The sequence below is a fragment of the Bombus flavifrons genome, chromosome 3, assembly GCF_040668555.2.
Source record: "Bombus flavifrons isolate JBK064 chromosome 3, iyBomFlav1_principal, whole genome shotgun sequence".
NCBI lineage: Eukaryota > Metazoa > Arthropoda > Insecta > Hymenoptera > Apidae > Bombus > Bombus flavifrons.
In genome coordinates, this window is record NC_138444.1 from 18279704 (window position 1) to 18297057 (window position 17354).

Below are 17354 nucleotides of genomic sequence, written 5' to 3' on the forward strand. Positions count from 1 at the left end.
TTTATTATTATAGAAATATTATTAAATTTCAATAGAATTTGGCCTAAATTATTTATTCCTCTGATAAGAAAAATGTACATACATGATAATGAAAAAGGATAAAAATGAAGTGAAAAAATTAGAGACCAATGTAATTTTCATTTTTTCCATTATACATTCAATATCGAGCTAATATTTAAAATTATTCTCTCATCATTTTCTCCTTTTGTCTGGCGAGTTTTTTCTTACTGAGCTTCTTTTTTGATGGCTCTTCTTCCGGACTCTTTACTACAAAATCTTCTTTCTCAGTCAAAATTACCTCAATGTGACACGGTGAACTCATGTAAGCTATGGAAACATACAAAATTTTACTGAGCTACTGATTAAATTGTGAAATGCATATATTTTAAATGAATGTTCTAAATACGTACGGTTAATACGACCATGAGCTCTATATGTTCTTCTACGTAAACAAGGGGCATGATTCACTTGAATGTGATTAATTACAAGACGGTCAAGATCTAGTCCACTGGCATCAGCATTACTCTCAGCATTTTTTAACAGCTGGAGTAAAAATTCTGCTGACTTTTTGGGCCAACGACCTGAATTTAAAGATAATAAAAGTAATTTTAAGTATTAGAGAGAATTAGTAAATTATTAATTATTTATTGTGATTTACCTTGTGTGGTACCGAATTGTTTTGCTTGAGCACACCTGCCAACACCACCATTAAATCTACGGAATGGTACACACTCCTTGTGTTCAATTACGTTTTTCAAGTATTTCTGCGCCCTTCGCAGGGGCATGTTCTTAATAGCACGTGCCGTTTCATGCGTATTCTAGAACATAGAATAGGAGTAAACAACTAGAAAATTTAAATAAAACAAACCATTCCAGTATAGCATTTTGTAAACACAACTTAGGCTGTGAGGTTAAGTTTTTTGAAATATAGTTGTTGTTTTATTTACTTTGAAATGCACTCGCAGATTCGATCCACGTGCTTTGCACGATTTGCTTGCATTTACTGGTTCGTGAGAGTAACGTCCCATCGTGTTCTGAAATTACAGAAGTCGACGATAATTTTTCACATCGGCCTTTTGCAATAGCTGTCGCGACTTAACCCTGCCATCACGTATATTTGGTCCCCGATAATTATCGTTTACCAAATATTTTTGTTACACTTTTTCCACAATATTATTATTTAGTATCACGTCTTTAGAGATTTCAGGGTTTTAATGAACTTGTAAAAATGAAATCGAAGATGTAAGCAGATTCCAAAATTGCTATTATACAGGTCATACATACCTTTTAACAGCACGATTTTAAAGGAAAAAGCATCACGCGTGTAACTAGAAACTAGAAAGACATTTCCTGTGACGCACGTACTACCAACCTAAAATATGTCGAGTAAAAAAACCATAAACAATACTATTTACTTTATTTTAATTAAATATGATACAAGTACGCCTAGATTAGACCATAATTTCAATATATAATTTTATTTTGAATTATACTTGAAAGTTTTACACATTTTATATAATTTCATGTTTGAATAATTTAATTCTTGATTGTAGAAATTAATCACATTTTAAATAATAATTTGTAATTAATGAATGGTTATTTATATGTTTACATTGATATTAATGGTATTAGAGAGTATTGTATTCTAATTGAAGTCTTATTGTATTAAGTCAAATTATTACAATTTTTAGGTAATTTATTTCTAGGAACTTTTTAAACGAGTAATATACGTGTTTGTCGTTGTCCCGGGAAGATTCGTATAACCTCTTCTTATTTGCACAATATTTGTAAAAAATATGTATACTTGTGCTATTTCGTGATTGTTGTTGTTAAATTAACAGTTTTTCTAAACAAAATATACATTTTTTTGTTGCTCACCAAAAAATCTAATTAAACAAAGAATTTGACAGATCGGAGACTGACAGTTCAGCTTTAACAACATTTCGAGCTGGGGCTACTCCTTACAAAATTTTCGAATGAAATTCACAATGAGAACGTATATGATCGTATATGTATTATAATTTAAAGATACGATTAGGAAAACTTTCGATCGAATAAATTTTCGATTGACTAGATAGCTGTATTTAATCTACAATAACATTATTGACAAGTGTAATATTTGTAAGAATTGTTAAAGATAGTTATTCAACCTTGCAAGCCAAATGTCAAAAAACAAGTTAAATTTGACACTGCCACCTGGTTCGATAGAACCAGTTCCAGTTGTGTCACCATCACCACCAGTACCACCGTTACCCATTTATTCTGAGCCGCCAGTAATTCCAGAGTAATTAATTCTTTCATTAAAATTTTTATTATTAAAGACAAATATTGTATTTATTTATATGCAAATATTAATTTTCATTTATTTCAATTACAGCGGAGTTATGGGAAAGATGAGCATAGATGCTATTCAAGAAAGATTAAAGGAATTAGAAATGGATGAGGAACAAAAGAAGAGGCTAGAAAGCTTTTTAGGTCAAAAAGAAAAGGTCGGAGAATTATGTGATGAAGATTTTGAAAAGCTTGGAGAACTTGGTGCTGGTAATGGCGGTGTTGTCATGAAAGTGAGGCACAAAAAGTATGGACTTATAATGGCAAGAAAGGTGTGACTTATCTACGTTCAATGTGTTTATTTGCTTCAATTTGAAATTTATTGTATTATAATGATCATAATTTCAGCTAATACATTTAGAAGTCAAACCTGCCATTAAGAAACAAATAATTAGAGAACTGAAAGTTCTGCATGAGTGCAATTTTGCACACATAGTTGGCTTTTATGGTGCTTTCTATAGGTATGACGTTTTTATCTAATATAGTAATTACCTACAAAGTTAACATATTCAACACATTAACATATTTACATTAAATATAAAATATTTTGCCTATTATAGTGATGGAGAAATTAGTATATGTATGGAATATATGGATGGTGGTTCATTAGATTTAATACTGAAAAAAGCTGGAAGAATTCCAGAACCTATATTAAGCACAATTACTTCAGCAGTAAGTACACTCACTCTTCGTTATTCTACCCTATTTTGCTTAAGGATACAATTTTCGCTTTTATACTTATTGATAGCATTCCATAAACAAAACCATGATGATATCATTAATTGAAATACTTCAACATTAGTTATGAACTTTAGGCAAATATTCAGTAGTAAGTTTCCTGTTCTATAATTCCACCAGGAATTTTCCGAATACATAGTCTTCTTAATTCGTCATATATCCAAAGAAATGCACCAAGAGGTAGACATGGCCAGTACCAATAAGAACTCAATGGCATGGTTTTAAATATCTTCTCAGTTCCTGGCACATATAGCAATATACCAGTTAAGATAATTTCGAAAATAAAGGCAAAATTTAAAAACCAATTATCCATTCCTTGCTGTAGAATTGAGTTAACTCTCGTTTTACACATTATCAAATCTATAAGTTGTGTTATAACGATAGTTAAGAAATATCCGGTACGAGCTTCATTTAATAAATCCATTCTAGTATCATAGGTCCAAGTTTGACCATAAGAATCTTGCAAGTCGTTAATTGACTTATTTTCCCAATCTAATCTTAATCCTAGCAAACGATCAGGTAAAAATCCGTTTAACATAAGAATTAGGAAAAAAGTGTAAAATGCAGCTAAAGATTGAGTCATTCCAATCTGACCATAGGCTACAGATATTAAACGTTTGTTTACAAGTTGATCATATTGAGGATTCCTCGGTGGCCGATACATGATATCGGATTCGGCTTTTTCATATGCTAATGCTATAGCAGGAAGTAAATCCGTTCCTATATCTATGCAGAGGATCATCTCAAGAATAAAGGGTAAAGGGATGACGAATAGAATACTGCTCAACATTGGCAACATTTCAGGCACACTAGACGTCAAAGTGTAAACAATGGATTTCTTAAGATTGTCAAATATCAATCTACCTTCTTCAATACCAGTCACGATCGATGCAAAGTTATCGTCCATCAGGATCATATCGGCTGCATTTTTCGCTACGTCAGAACCAGTAATACCCATAGCCACGCCAATATCTGCTTTTCTTAATGCTGGTGAATCATTTACACCATCGCCAGTCACTGCGACAATTTCACCCAATCGCTGGCAACTTTCCACAATATATAGTTTTTGTTGCGGAGATGTTCTTGCGAAAACGATCTCTTGGTACTTCTTTATAAGGTCATCTAATTCTATAGTGTCCATATTCCGTAATTCGCAACCGGTAATGATAGTCGCGTGTTCGTCAGAATTGGTTATTTGAGAATACGATTTGCTCTGTATTAACTTACGCTCGTACCTAGTTTCGTGTTCTTCACTTATTATACCGACCTTCTTCGCTATAGCCATTGCAGTTACCGGATGATCGCCCGTTACCATGATCACTTTGATACCAGCTGTGCGACATTTTCTCACAGCTTCAGGAACAGCTGGTCTTGGTGGATCTAAGAGACTTATTAATCCAACGAATCTGTAACCTTCATTAGGAAAATTGTATGAAGTTGGAGAATCAGTGTTAAACTCATAGTTTAGACCATAAGTATAACTGGGCAGATGAAGATCACAGTATGCTAACACACGTTCACCCAGGTAGCCTAATTCTTCACAAGCTTGTCGACATGTTGAGTGGTCTAATGGTGTCATTTCTTTTGTTTCTCCTTCCGTGGTCAGTATGTGAGTGCACTTCTCCAAGATCACCTCTGGAGCACCTTTCAGGATTATAATATATCCATTGCTGTCTCTGTGTATCGACATGTGATACTTATTTATAGAGCTAAAAGGAATTTCTGCAACTTTTGGATACATATCTCGGAATGGCTCCGTTGAGTGGATGTGCTCGCAGAATTTGAGGATACCTGTTTCAGAAGCATCACCAATCACATTTCGTTCCTCGATTGGTTTCAGTAAGACAGATTCAGTGGTGAATTCTGCCCGTAAACAAAGCGTGGCATTCTTGAGTATCACTTGGAAAGCTGGTTTCTCCATTAGTAAAGTTTTCTCAATACCTAACATCTGATCAGGGGGGCAATTATATCTGGTAAAGCCAACCCATAAATTGGACACGGTCATCCTGTTTTGTGTAAGAGTGCCTGTCTTATCTGAACATATAATCGATGTGGATCCCAATGTCTCCACTGCTTCTAAATTCTTAACCAAACAATTCTTGTTAGCCATTTTCTGGGCTGTTAATGTCAAACTTGTAGTAACAGTTACCAATAAAACTTCTGGCACGTTGGCTATGATGATGCCAAGTAAATAAGTGGATGCTTTCACTATGTTGGGAGTAAGTAACAATGATAAGCCAAAGAATAATACCCCAAATAATACAGCAATAGTGATGATTATTTGAACAAAATGTTTGATCTCTTTGGCTATTGGAGTTTCGGATTTTTCAAGGTATGTTGTAAGTCCAGCAAGACGACCTATCATTGTTTGGTCACCAGTAGTCATTACAATTCCAACACCAGTGCCATCCACAGCAAAAGAGGAAAAGAAGGCAACATTAGAGGATTCTAAGGGATTCTCGTCGGTAGGATAGTCTGTACGAGGTACTGGTTCGCTTTCACCAGTGATACTCGAATTTTCGACTCGAAGTCCTCGACATTCGATAATCCTGATATCCCCTGGTATTTTATCCCCAGTTTTAATTTCCACTAAATCGCCTGGGACTATGTCTTCAGCTGGAATCCGCATTTTAACACCTTCCCGTATTACCATAGCAAAAGTTGGTACCATTTTTTGAAAAGATTCCATCACCTGTAAGATATTATAGAAAAAGATTCATTAATATCATACTTTGGATGTTTTTTAAGTTATATGCACTCTGTGCATTTTAACATGATTAAACTTCCTGTAAATGCATAGACATCCGCAGTATAACAACGAGTGATTTGTTTACCTTTATATTTTTGCTCTCTTGTATATATGAGCAAAAACCAGAAAATAGGCAGATTAGCATAATAATAAGTCCTAACCATTCTGTGCCACCACCCTCACCTTCTGTCGCCATGCTAATTCCATACAAAATATAGCATAATAATGAACAGACCCACAACAAACCAGCGAATCCATGAAACATACACTTTATAAATTTGATATATTCCGGAATTACTTTTGGTGGTGTCAAAGCATTTGGACCCACTTCAAGAAAAACTTTGGTTGCCTCTTCTTTAGTTAGACCAGTAACTACATTAGTATTTAATTTCTTACATAACTGTTCCAAAGGAATCATATGATCTTGTGTCGTCAATTCCTGTTGAAGTTCCCTGATTTCTTCATCAGTAAGCTTTTTCTTACTGATTTGACTGGGTGATTTTTTTAGAACCTTATTTGCTGCATGGAACATTTCGAAATATATAAAATTCACCACATTAAGTATAATGCTATTGTACTTCTGCAAAATCTGTTTCTTTTCTTTTTTTTTTCAGAATTCAGCTTTTTTAATGGCAGACATTTTCATGGCCTCCTTGTTCTACTTGTTGATTACAATTTTGTTTTCTGTCATAGGTTTTAAAAGGTTTGAGCTATTTGCGAGATAAACATGCAATTATGCATCGGGACGTAAAACCAAGCAATATCTTGGTAAATAGTGCTGGAGAAATAAAAATTTGTGATTTTGGTGTTTCCGGGCAATTAATTGATTCCATGGCTAATTCATTTGTTGGAACGAGAAGTTATATGTCGGTAAGAATTTATGTAGTTATAATTGCATTATTATTTTTAATTTTAATAAATGTCATGCATATATAAGGAATATTAAAATATGTGAAACTGCAGATAAGCCATTTCATCTCTGATTTTAATGATTTTTGCATACGTTGTAAAACTCAACATTTTGAACAACTTTTTCCTATACGTATAACCGGCAATCTCGCTTACTTTTCGAGATATTTCGTAAAAATCTGTCAGTACCATTGCGTGAATTCTACCTATAGTTGCATGGCAATGTATGTGTCAGTAATGGTTGCCAGTCGCTGGCATCTTACCTTCTGTTTATAAATAAGAGTTGGGTGAGCTTAAAGCCTCATGCACAACTGCATATGCGACGCTGTAAGATATATCTATTATAATTTATAACTCAATTAAAAATGAATATCATCAATGTATTGGATGTCGTAAAGAGATCGGCAATGCTTAAGTAAAATAATATCAATTGTTTATTCGTCTTTTATTTTCATAACTAACTTGTTATTATTTCATGCTATTGTAAAACCTTAGAATTGTAGACTCACAACCTATAGGCAGAATTCAATGTAATGGTACCAAAAGTTTGTTGTGAATATCTTGGACAATAAGCAAGACCATCAGTTATATGTATAGGAAAAGGTTGTTCAAAATGTTGATTTATGTGACATATCTCAAAATTATTGAAATTGGAGATGAGGTAGCTTTTCTGTAGTTCCACCTTAAAATGTTTGATATGAATATTTGCATTTTTAGCCAGAGAGATTACAAGGCACACATTACTCTGTACAAAGTGATATTTGGTCCCTAGGATTATCACTTGTGGAAATGGCAATTGGAATGTATCCAATTCCACCTCCTGATGAAAAAACTTTAGCTGCGATATTCAGCTCTCCACCAGGTCAACCACCTGTGGAGAATGTTGCTACAAATAATGCTTCTACTCCAACAACGCAATCACCTGGACACAGTTAGTTTACTATTTTCTTTTTTTTTTTATATCTATTATATGGAATGTTTTATACATTGTATTTTTTTATATTTTTTATAGATACAGGTAGCCCAAGACCAATGGCTATATTTGAATTATTGGATTATATTGTAAATGAACCACCACCAAAATTGCCTGCTGGTATCTTCAGTGATGCTTTTACAGATTTTGTGGATCGTTGCTTGAAGAAAAATCCTGCCGAAAGAGCAGATTTAAAAACGTTAATGGTATGTGTTTTATTTCACATGACTGTCTATTTAAATGAAACAATTATTGTTCTTTTGTCTTTCCTAAATTGCTCTTCTTTTTTATTCTTAGAACCACGAATGGATAAAAAAAGCTGAATCTGAAAATGTAGATATCGCTGGTTGGGTATGTCGTACAATGGATCTACAACCAACTACTCCAACCCGTTTGGCGAACGTACAATCCTGAATAAATGTCACTCTTACATACTTGACTACCTATATACGCGTTCAGTACTCTTAAGTAAATTTTCGTTTCTTTTTGTTAGATTAATATAAACAGTGACGTTCATAAATTTCATTTCTTTCTCTTTTTTAGCATTCTAATAATTCATGAAACGAAAATCTTTCGCGATTTTGAAAACAGACTTATTTACTAGAATTTATGATAGTTTTTTCTTTTACTATATTTTATATAATATTGCTCAAATATTCATAAACCGTTTGAGCGACAGCATTTATCGAGTAGAACTTAAGAGTATTAATATAGGTTTCGATATACGTATCACTGATTTATTCCTTTTTAAATAATCGTGTTTAGTGATTTAAATGTATTAGCTTTTAGTTATTAATTGTATTAGAATGTATTTTACGTAAAGTGCCGAATTTTTGTTTGATATTAAATTATTTTTCATCGTACGTTACAGTCTGATTTTGAAGTCGCGATAACAATCGTGTTAGAACATGGTTGAATAATATGATCATTTTTAATGTATATACGATTATCGTGAAGTACAGAAATATTATATTGACATATTTGCATGCAACGCGTCACTGTGCTTGATCTTTATTTCGTTTTCCGGGTATTTCGTACCTTTATCTTATGATTCTGTTGAAAGTATGTAAGATAAACAATTATCCTTATAAGTTTAACGTTTATTGTACACTCATGGGCAAGTTATGTTTCCTATGATGATATTAGGATACATATGGGCATCGGATTTATGAAGACATAATTTGAAGAAGGAAGTGTTAACTAGAGAACAAGTTACTAGTATAACATTTGTACCTGACATTCGTAGAGCATTATTCACACCATTGAAAAAGAACTTTTATTTAGTCATTGCGAGAATGCTATGATATCTTTTATGAAACATCAGTCCGCGATTGAACAAAATTTCAAATTATAGTTAAATAAAATAGTATTTCAACAAATTGATACAAACTTTTGTATTTCTATTGTTTTGAAAAGTTCTAAATCTTTCACGATAATAATAATAATGATAATGTATTTAGAATATCGTTATATAAAAATTGTATCATCAACCATAATATTTATTATAATTGTTGTATAATATGGTTACAATAATTATGAAATACTATTTTATTAAACATCAACTAATGTGAGACTTTCAAATCATAAGGAAGACATATTAAAAAACGATAAACAAATACCTTTTTAAATATTTTATCTCTTCTCTCAACAGTGCATGTTAGACCCATATCTTTTTAATAATACGTACGTTTATCGTATTTTCTCACATATATCGCGGTCTGAGACGTTGCACTTCATAGGTGAAATTAACAACATAACTTTGATGCGCGTCCATGTGTTCACACGATAATGAATATACATGATTGTATGTACTGTATAGCTGTGAATCAAGTCTTTCCTGTGCAATTTTTGCGAACTGTGTTTGAAAGATTCGGAGCCACTGTCTGGCTACCTTCGTATTTACACATACTTCAACAATTATATGTAATTAAAAGATGTTAATAATTTTTATTGTATCTATGATTAAGGGAAACAATTTGAAAAAGGTTGAAATTTCTTGAACCTTTATTCAAACAAAACGTTAAATCAAAATACTACAAACGTAAAAATCAATAATTCTTTTTTGTTACAAATTATCAGTTGTTTCTCTTAGTCGAACAATATTTGGTCCGTAATAATAGACAGATGTTTAATATTTTACAATCCAGTAGACATAGTCGCTTATCATTGTAATGTGCCGATAAAAAATGTCTATATGTACATAGTATAACAATATTGTAAGCATTCTTATTCTATTGTATGTAAACGTTATACGTTACGATTTCTGTTTCCTATCGAAAGTGTCGTAATGAAATTATTAATTGAGAATAATGAGAAAGATCCGTTATATATATGTATGGAGGTTCTAGTTATAGTATATCAACCCCATAGATATTCGTGTTTGCTTAGCCATTACTTTTTTACATGTGCGATTGCCAGTTTAGGTGTTAGCCTTTTTCCGATTTGGCTTAAAAAAATATCGGAGTGTACTACGAGCGTATTGTGATGTTTGCAAGCACAGTGGGAATATCCACTTATGTGCCTAAGCGTAAGACGCTCAAGAACTGATCTTTCATATTATGTTTATATGTCCTATAACAATGTGCGTAATCCTATTTACTATATTTCGTGATATATCGTAAACAGAAAAAAACATTTTTCGATAAATCCTGTTAAGAAAATTATGTAAGATATTATTAACATACAACCATAAAATGATTCTGTTCACCGAACAGCGAATTTTAATTGTCAAAAGGATAATTACTTCTGGCACTTACTAAAAATATATGGATATTCCTTGTTGCAAATTTGTGCATAATAATTGCCGCTGTATCGATTCACTGTCTAAATGTTGTAATTATTCAAAGAATAAATTTATCCTACATTGAAGCATACTCTTTATGCATTGAAATCCGAATATTAGAAATAAAATATACACTACGCATATTTATGAAAATATTAATTTGTCTCACTAAATGCAAAGTAATAAATTTCGTTTTTATTAACATTAATTTGAGCATGTCGCTATAATACACAGTAATTTGATTTAGATTGACGTAGAGTTCTCTACCTCTACTTAGAGTTCTCTATTAGATAGATCTATATTTACTATTTGCAGAAACGGTGATACCTTATCAAATGTACTAAGATCTACTGAAGTTCCGCCGACAAATATTTTCAAAATGGTGTTGTTAGTTCGATTAACTGTAACCGTGGCAGCTTCTTTTAGCGTTTCATTCGTAATATTCCGACATCCTGATAGATCTAGTAATTCCAACTGTGGCGCGTATTCAAGAAAATTAATTATTGTTTTATCTGTAAATTTGCAAGCCCGACACTCTAGCTGTTTTAAGTTGCACGTATCTTGTAAATTTATATCGGTTACTGATTCTAAGTAGTTGATTATTAATACTTCTAATTTGGGTAAAGCTGTTAAAGCGGCTATACTAATATTTGTAACGAGCAAACATTCTGCAACAGATAAAAAATTATGTGTATTACACGTAAATTATTTTCAAATGATATTTGACTTACCAGCAATGTCTAGATATTTGAGTCGCAGGCATGTTGATGCCAAATTAGAACAAAAATCGTCTGTGACTAACGCATTCATACTGATTTTCAGCACTTCAAGATTAGTCAATCGTGCAATATGTAACATGTCGTCCGATTGTAATAAAAACGAAATATAGGAAACATCTAATGTTTTTAAATTTTTACAATTTGTACTGATAGCCTGGATAACGTTACCAGATATGTCAATACATCTATTCGTCGTAAGTGATTTCAAGTTTTGCAATTTCGCAAATGCCTGAAAAGTAGACATTGTTTGTTAAAATCAACATTTTTAATCGTTTGAGTCCCAAGCAGTGTGATCGCGCTGTTTAGATTTTGTGTCGAAAAGTCCCAGTACATTTGAACGCTACGGACGACTGACGGTATTTTGTATTTCATTGTTATCTTCTCAATAATTTTTATTGAACAAAACTTGAAATACTTATAAACTAACAGTACGCATATATAATAATATAGATGTATTTCATAAAGTAACAAATGTGACGAGTGCTATTATGCCGCTTGTTTTTCTTCGCAATAGATTATGACAAGCGCTATTGCGCTATTCGGGATTTTTCGACCCTGTTTTTTCAAAGACCCCTGGGACTCAAACGGTTAAGAGGTAAATAAAACAAACTGAGAAGTTTACTTGTGCTAACAGATGTTCTTGAAGATAGGTACAATGTTCTAAGACAATTTCTTCCATTGTTTTTAATGGCAAATACAGTAAACACCGCCCACTTATTTTACTGCTATACGCTTTAAAATATCGTAACTTTGGATTCACTTTAAATAATTTTTGTAGATCTATATCACAAACGTAGGTGGTAGAACCAAGACTAAATTTTGTAATGTTGTGACAATTATCGATTAATGAATTGATACCAGATGCAGAAACAACAACACCAGTAATATCTATTCTTTGTAAGTTAGGACACAGTTTCGCAACAATAGTTGCTGTACTCTGACGTAAAGGATATGGTACTATGGACAGATTTATTTCGTTTAAATATGAACCACATCGCAGTAATACTTTGCGAACGGTACATATACTAATTTCTCTTCGATTTAAGCCAGATAAGCCCCACATAGATAAATCCAGTCTTTTCACACTTCTCCAGGACTCTTGACTTAATGCTTTCCATCTTTTGCACACTACAATTATTGAAAAAGTTTTGTATTTACTTTGTGTATAATATATCTAACTACATATAAATAAAATTTAAATATTAAAATACAATTTAAAACAATAATAATACTATAAAAAAATTTATGTGCTTACCTCTTTCTATTCTAATTCTATCTATAATTGGCAATTGAAGAAAAATGTGTATTAAACAATCGTCATTTAATGTTTGAATATTAGTATCTGTAATGCCATCTTGTATGTAATCAAAGTTATGTACAATGCCATTTGATATTTTGTTAGATTTTGATTTATCTTTTATGTTATAACATTGATTTTCTATGCTATCTGGTTGATGCCACGAATCAGCTGCCAAGACTCTTAAATCTCTGTTGTGTAATCTTATTCCTTCATCATATCTAGCACTACGAATCACCATATAACATCAAAACTATAATCCTCTTACTTGTAATTTCATCTTCATGTTTATTGGAATTGAAGTTTACCTTGCGGCTGCTTCTACACTGTTAAACGTAATGAATGCATAGTTACTGTTTCCTTGATTTCTTCGTAAGAAGCAACTTTCAACATTTCCATACTTGGAAAATAATTTTATAAGATCTCTAAACGATGTCTAAAAAAAGAAACACTTTGTTGTTAGATTTGAAATACACTGATTTGTATATTTCAAGAAAACATTATAATGTTAAAAATATATATACAAACCCTCTCTGCTAAGTTGCTGATAAATAATTTTCTAATTGGCACACCATCTTCAGTAACAAGTGAAAAAAGTGAAATATCTGTAATAAATGAATCAAACGTGAAAAAATAGCTATGTCAAGACGTATGAATTAACCAAACAATTTCATATTTCATTACTGGTTTCTTCCATGATGTGACTGTGATATAAACTGTTAGCAAGATATTCCTCTATGTAATCGGTCATTTTTATGGTTGATAATTCCTTTCCTCCCCTACTCTCTTTTTATTGGTATGATCTTCGTTCATATTCTTGAAATCGATATAATTCAAAAATAAAGATACTCTCATTTGCTCACATATATCTATGTGTGGTTGACTCAAGTCAACGTCACGCCATATAACCTTTAAATCCTTAACATAAATATACAAAAAAAATAGAATATTTCAGGCATACTTCAGGCATATTTCAGGCATATTTCATTATTTTTTACTTACAACATAATAACTACTAAGAGACAAGAGAAAGAAAGAATATTAATTCAAAGTAAAATTGTTTACAGATATTACAATTCACTCAATTTATTACCTTATGTGTAAAGTTACATTTTATTTATATCCTTTTGTCACTGATGTTCGTAAATATATGTGATAAATTATCTCGTTACGCACGTCGTGAAATGGTTTATTAGAATGTATTCATTGTTTTGGATAAGATAAATTTCTCTCCATATATGTATATATATATACATACAAAGGAAGTACATATATGAAATAATAAATATACACATTTTTAGAAAATATGTTTATTTATTCATTTAAATTTTACATATTATAATAGTCGATTTTCTTTTGCTTTTGTTTTATGTCTTCATAAACTTTATTCCACGATCCGTAATTAAAATTGGTAATTTCTTCTAATTGATTTAAATAATTTTGAGTTTTCTTTAGTATCTTTCTGTAACAAAAAGCCACAAATATTATAACTTTGAAATACTTATAATTTATAAAGAACTGCAAAAGTATTTACTTATATGTGTTTGTATTAGTATTTAGTTTCTTTTCTAGATATATAAGACATATATCTGTAAGATCATTTAACTGGTTAAGAAGTTCTATACTAGAGGAACCGAATTTTTCTCTCACTGTTGCAAGTGTGTTTTCAAAACATGTTATACTATCTATCCATTGTCCTAAAAATTAATTTTATCATTATTGTACTACTATATTATCCTTGAGTATACAAACCCATTGTTTTATATATTTCTCCCATAAGAATTAATGTATCTGTAATATCTTCATTATATTCATATAACACTGTTCTTCTAATATGTAAACATTTTTTTAATTTATTTAGTGCTTCTTTCGTTTTTCCTAAATCAACAGAAACTTGGGCTGCTTCAAAAATTTCTTCAGCTTGTATTATTTTATTTGGGGAATAAATTTGAGATTTGTCACCACAATCCAAACAATATATAGAATCTTTTATATTACATACTGGACCATTACATTTCAGGCATTTCACAGCATTAAATCTTTCCTGTAATTATAATCCTATTATACAATTATAATGTGACACAATATATACATTATAACAAAACTGGATTCAAAAATCGAAAATAGTTTTCGTACTCACTATAAAATATTGTAATTTTGGTAGAGTGCATGCTTTGCACTTACAAGTAAAACAGTATTGACTTTTTAAAATCTTTTGTCTATCTTCTGTTGTCATATGTCTATAATGTGGCCCTAATGACAATTTTATTATATTAGTAAGTTCCTTGCACAATTAAAACAAGATACAGTCTTAAATAATGTACCATAGCAGTTGAAAATTTCTTCACTTTGACCAATGTCTCTCGAAGCTCTGACAATAAGGTATTGACCCACAAAGCTAAAATTTAATAAGACAAATGTTGAAGTATATAAATATCATATTAATCATATTAAATAAATTTCAGGATTACATGTTAATTATATTGGGATCACACGAATGGTTCATCATACTTGCAGAAGGATAAATTCCTGTAGCTATAATATCTTGTTGTTTCATGGAAGAGTCATTTTTACTTAATAGTGTATTTGATTTTGTAATTGCATGTCCATTAGCAATAAGTTGAAGAATATATCGTAAAAGTAAAGAACTTACATAAAGTTGCTTGTTATTGGTTGTTAAAATATTAAATGAAGTGTTCAATGAATTATTCGGGAATTTTTTCTTTAAACAGTCTTCGAGATTACTTGATTGAAAGAAGTTCGTATACTTCAATAAATATATGGTGAGCATAACAGCTGTCTGTAGAAGTTATTAGATAATTACACAAAACATTTTTTCTTTAATGTATTTTTCGTCTTGAAATATACATACAATTCCATATACTGTTAAGTCATCCATAGATAATTTATCGAAATTAGTAACTAAATTTTGTATTTCATTAAATTTGATTTCATCTGTCATAGTTGAACAAGTTAATAAAACTTTTAAGGCTAAATGCCCTATTCCAATTTCTTTCCAAAGTTCCATTTGATTTCCTGGACATTCCCAGCAATGATACAAAGACCATGCTTTAGTTGAACAGTATTCATTGCAATAAAAGGTATTTAAACATGTTGTACACCTGAAGTAATATAATACCATAAATCTTTTGTACTGTGGAGAAAATATTTAATATCAAAGTGAACGTACTACTTACGGAACAGGAATGTCTGTGTTTTGGCAATTACAATGGGGACAAAGATTATATGTGTCATGACTTAGTAACACAAAACTTACAGGTTTTTCCAGAAAAAGAATATCACCTTTCTTAATAGATTTATTTGCTATTACGTGTCTTCCTAATTCCTGGTTGTATATTCTATCTATAGCTACAGATGCATTAGGGAAATTAGTATTTTCTTCAAACATAATGTGGGATTTTAATTTTAACAAATCATCAATATCTTGTACAAAATTTTGTACAATATTTTGTTGAAATGACTCAGCAAATGTTATATTATTTATCTTTTTTTCAATACTACCTAGAAGTTAATAAAATATTTGATTATAAAGAAATTATCATAAATTAGTAATCATAGTCATTTACTATTTACCTTTCATAGAAGGTGCAATATAATCAGAATCATGAATCATTTTCTGTATCTTGGAAAGTGTTTCTTTAGCTAATTGCTGTTTGCCTAATTTTAAATAACACTGTGCTGCGCGTAAATACAATTTATACTGCAACTGTTTAGGATAATTTAACTTAGTTGCTAGTTCAATATCTTTTATGCAATCCTTCTTATCATCAAATTGTATTAATCATGTATAAAATGCACATAAAAACAAAATTGTAACATAATATTAAAATATATTATATATTGATACATATTTTTAAAGTATTATTTACTTTTTACTCACATGATATCTATTTAAATAAAATAATGAAGCAGATCTATTTGCGATTGCAACTGCCAATTCACAACTATTTACAGGAGCATACAATGCACATTTTGTGTATAATTCTATGCTTTTAATATAGTTTTTTTCCTGAAATTCTTTATTACCCATTTTCTTGAAAATTTGTGCTTTGGAAACAGATTTACATTCTTTCCTGTCATAATGATCTTCCAACCATAAATACACAAGTTTCCTAAACATCAAATAAAATAAAATTTTAGATAGTAAAATGTAATAATATAAATTAAACAATAATAATAAATAAAAAATAATAACAAGTAATATAGATTTATAAAAAATATTAATTATTCTTTATGATAAATTTTGTTACTTACTTCATATTTTGATCATTCCATAAAATTGACATAAGTTCATCTTCACGTTTTACCTTTTTCTTTAAAACAGGTTTTAATTGATGTGTAAGAATTTCTAATACTTTTTGCCACTCCATTTTAAATACATCGGACAAGATATTAAATCAGAATTTTAGGTTATTTTATTTTTCACAAATTTTTAAAATGCTAATATACTTCATACACTTTTATTATCTATGTTATATTAAACAATACATTATATCATTCATCTATAATTTATACATTGAAAAAACAACATATTTTTACGTTATATACATATAAATTTCTATTCTTTATATTAACTGCAATGTATATAAGGACAACATTGTAATCGCGAGTATTGTCATTTGTATCAATTTTGACAGAATGTATATGCATATACATATCATATATTTATCGAATATTATATGGTGATTTATTATGAATAAAAATTTCAAAATTATTATGATACATATACGTAATTACTTTGCCAACTTATGTATAAACTTATATTACGAAAAATA

The 17354-nt window shown here is 30.5% G+C and overlaps 5 protein-coding genes across 9 annotated transcripts; 1 reads left to right on the forward strand and 4 right to left on the reverse strand.

Annotated features, from left to right (window-relative positions):
• Positions 1–121: 121 nt before the first annotated feature.
• On the reverse strand, positions 122–1393 carry RpL17 (ribosomal protein L17). The gene is made up of 5 exons (XM_069132855.1): positions 1285–1393; positions 948–1034; positions 659–818; positions 411–581; positions 122–327 (listed from the first exon to the last, which is right to left on the reverse strand). Exons 2-5 carry the CDS (start codon positions 1026–1028, stop codon positions 182–184), a joined length of 558 nt encoding a protein of 185 aa, XP_068988956.1. The 5' UTR covers positions 1029–1034; positions 1285–1393; the 3' UTR covers positions 122–181.
• Positions 1394–1714: 321 nt separating this feature from the next.
• Positions 1715–10419, forward strand: Dsor1 (mitogen-activated protein kinase kinase 1). The gene is made up of 8 exons (XM_069132767.1): positions 1715–2284; positions 2378–2603; positions 2680–2792; positions 2892–3003; positions 6512–6688; positions 7445–7658; positions 7740–7906; positions 7998–10419. Exons 1-8 carry the CDS (start codon positions 2163–2165, stop codon positions 8112–8114), a joined length of 1248 nt encoding a protein of 415 aa, XP_068988868.1. The 5' UTR covers positions 1715–2162; the 3' UTR covers positions 8115–10419.
• Positions 3155–6367, reverse strand: LOC138190173 (sodium/potassium-transporting ATPase subunit alpha). Its single transcript, XM_069132768.1, has 2 exons — positions 5904–6367; positions 3155–5761 (listed from the first exon to the last, which is right to left on the reverse strand). Exons 1-2 carry the CDS (start codon positions 6348–6350, stop codon positions 3155–3157), a joined length of 3054 nt encoding a protein of 1017 aa, XP_068988869.1. The 5' UTR covers positions 6351–6367.
• On the reverse strand, positions 9685–13801 carry LOC138190171 (F-box/LRR-repeat protein 2-like). Of its 3 annotated transcripts, XR_011176213.1 has the most exons (9): positions 13652–13801; positions 13243–13476; positions 13087–13163; positions 12867–12994; positions 12517–12785; positions 11884–12389; positions 11214–11490; positions 10457–11150; positions 9685–10348 (listed from the first exon to the last, which is right to left on the reverse strand). XR_011176213.1 is itself a non-coding variant. In XM_069132765.1 (8 exons), the coding sequence occupies exons 2-8, from the start codon at positions 13307–13309 to the stop codon at positions 10756–10758; spliced, it is 1719 nt and encodes a 572-aa protein (XP_068988866.1). In that variant the 5' UTR covers positions 13310–13476; positions 13652–13801; the 3' UTR covers positions 9685–10755. The 3 variants fall into 3 exon arrangements, 2 of the variants coding, with proteins under 2 accessions (XP_068988866.1, XP_068988867.1); XM_069132765.1 differs by having other exon boundaries at positions 9685–11150; XM_069132766.1 differs by lacking the exon at positions 13652–13801 and adding an exon at positions 13561–13626 and having other exon boundaries at positions 9685–11150; positions 13243–13467.
• A 71-nt stretch (positions 13802–13872) lies between these two features.
• On the reverse strand, positions 13873–17191 carry LOC138190170 (SET and MYND domain-containing protein 4). 3 transcript variants are annotated; one of them, XM_069132763.1, is made up of 11 exons: positions 16834–17191; positions 16460–16691; positions 16153–16336; positions 15756–16080; positions 15431–15680; positions 15030–15358; positions 14883–14956; positions 14699–14811; positions 14311–14602; positions 14093–14255; positions 13873–14020 (listed from the first exon to the last, which is right to left on the reverse strand). In XM_069132763.1, the coding sequence occupies exons 1-11, from the start codon at positions 16947–16949 to the stop codon at positions 13888–13890; spliced, it is 2211 nt and encodes a 736-aa protein (XP_068988864.1). In that variant the 5' UTR covers positions 16950–17191; the 3' UTR covers positions 13873–13887. The 3 variants fall into 3 exon arrangements, with proteins under 3 accessions (XP_068988864.1, XP_068988865.1, XP_068988862.1); XM_069132764.1 differs by having other exon boundaries at positions 15756–15927; positions 16153–16339; XM_069132761.1 differs by having other exon boundaries at positions 16153–16339.
• Between the last annotated feature and the right edge of the window lie 163 nt (positions 17192–17354).

Excerpts from the sequence above, each read along its gene's own strand:
- Dsor1 (XM_069132767.1), top strand. The coding sequence starts at position 2,163 with ATGTCAAAAAACAAGTTAAATTTGACACTGCCACCTGGTTCGATAGAA. Across the intron at positions 2,604-2,679 it reads GACTTATAATGGCAAGAAAG|CTAATACATTTAGAAGTCAA; the intron begins GTGTGACTTATC and ends TCATAATTTCAG. Across the intron at positions 7,907-7,997 it reads CAGATTTAAAAACGTTAATG|AACCACGAATGGATAAAAAA; the intron begins GTATGTGTTTTA and ends TTTTATTCTTAG.
- RpL17 (XM_069132855.1), bottom strand. The coding sequence starts at position 1,028 with ATGGGACGTTACTCTCACGAACCAGTAAATGCAAGCAAATCGTGCAAA. Across the intron at positions 819-947 it reads ATCTGCGAGTGCATTTCAAA|AATACGCATGAAACGGCACG; the intron begins GTAAATAAAACA and ends TCTATGTTCTAG. Across the intron at positions 582-658 it reads ACAATTCGGTACCACACAAG|GTCGTTGGCCCAAAAAGTCA; the intron begins GTAAATCACAAT and ends CTTTAAATTCAG.
- LOC138190173 (XM_069132768.1), bottom strand. The coding sequence starts at position 6,350 with ATGTTCCATGCAGCAAATAAGGTTCTAAAAAAATCACCCAGTCAAATC. Across the intron at positions 5,762-5,903 it reads AAGAGAGCAAAAATATAAAG|GTGATGGAATCTTTTCAAAA; the intron begins GTAAACAAATCA and ends AATATCTTACAG.
- LOC138190171 (XM_069132765.1), bottom strand. The coding sequence starts at position 13,309 with ATGACCGATTACATAGAGGAATATCTTGCTAACAGTTTATATCACAGT. Across the intron at positions 13,164-13,242 it reads TCACATCATGGAAGAAACCA|ATATTTCACTTTTTTCACTT; the intron begins GTAATGAAATAT and ends CATTTATTACAG. Across the intron at positions 12,390-12,516 it reads TAGAATTAGAATAGAAAGAG|TGTGCAAAAGATGGAAAGCA; the intron begins GTAAGCACATAA and ends CAATAATTGTAG.
- LOC138190170 (XM_069132761.1), bottom strand. The coding sequence starts at position 16,949 with ATGGAGTGGCAAAAAGTATTAGAAATTCTTACACATCAATTAAAACCT. Across the intron at positions 14,812-14,882 it reads AGAAATTTTCAACTGCTATG|GGCCACATTATAGACATATG; the intron begins GTACATTATTTA and ends AATTGTCATTAG. Across the intron at positions 14,603-14,698 it reads CAAAATTACAATATTTTATA|GAAAGATTTAATGCTGTGAA; the intron begins GTGAGTACGAAA and ends TTATAATTACAG.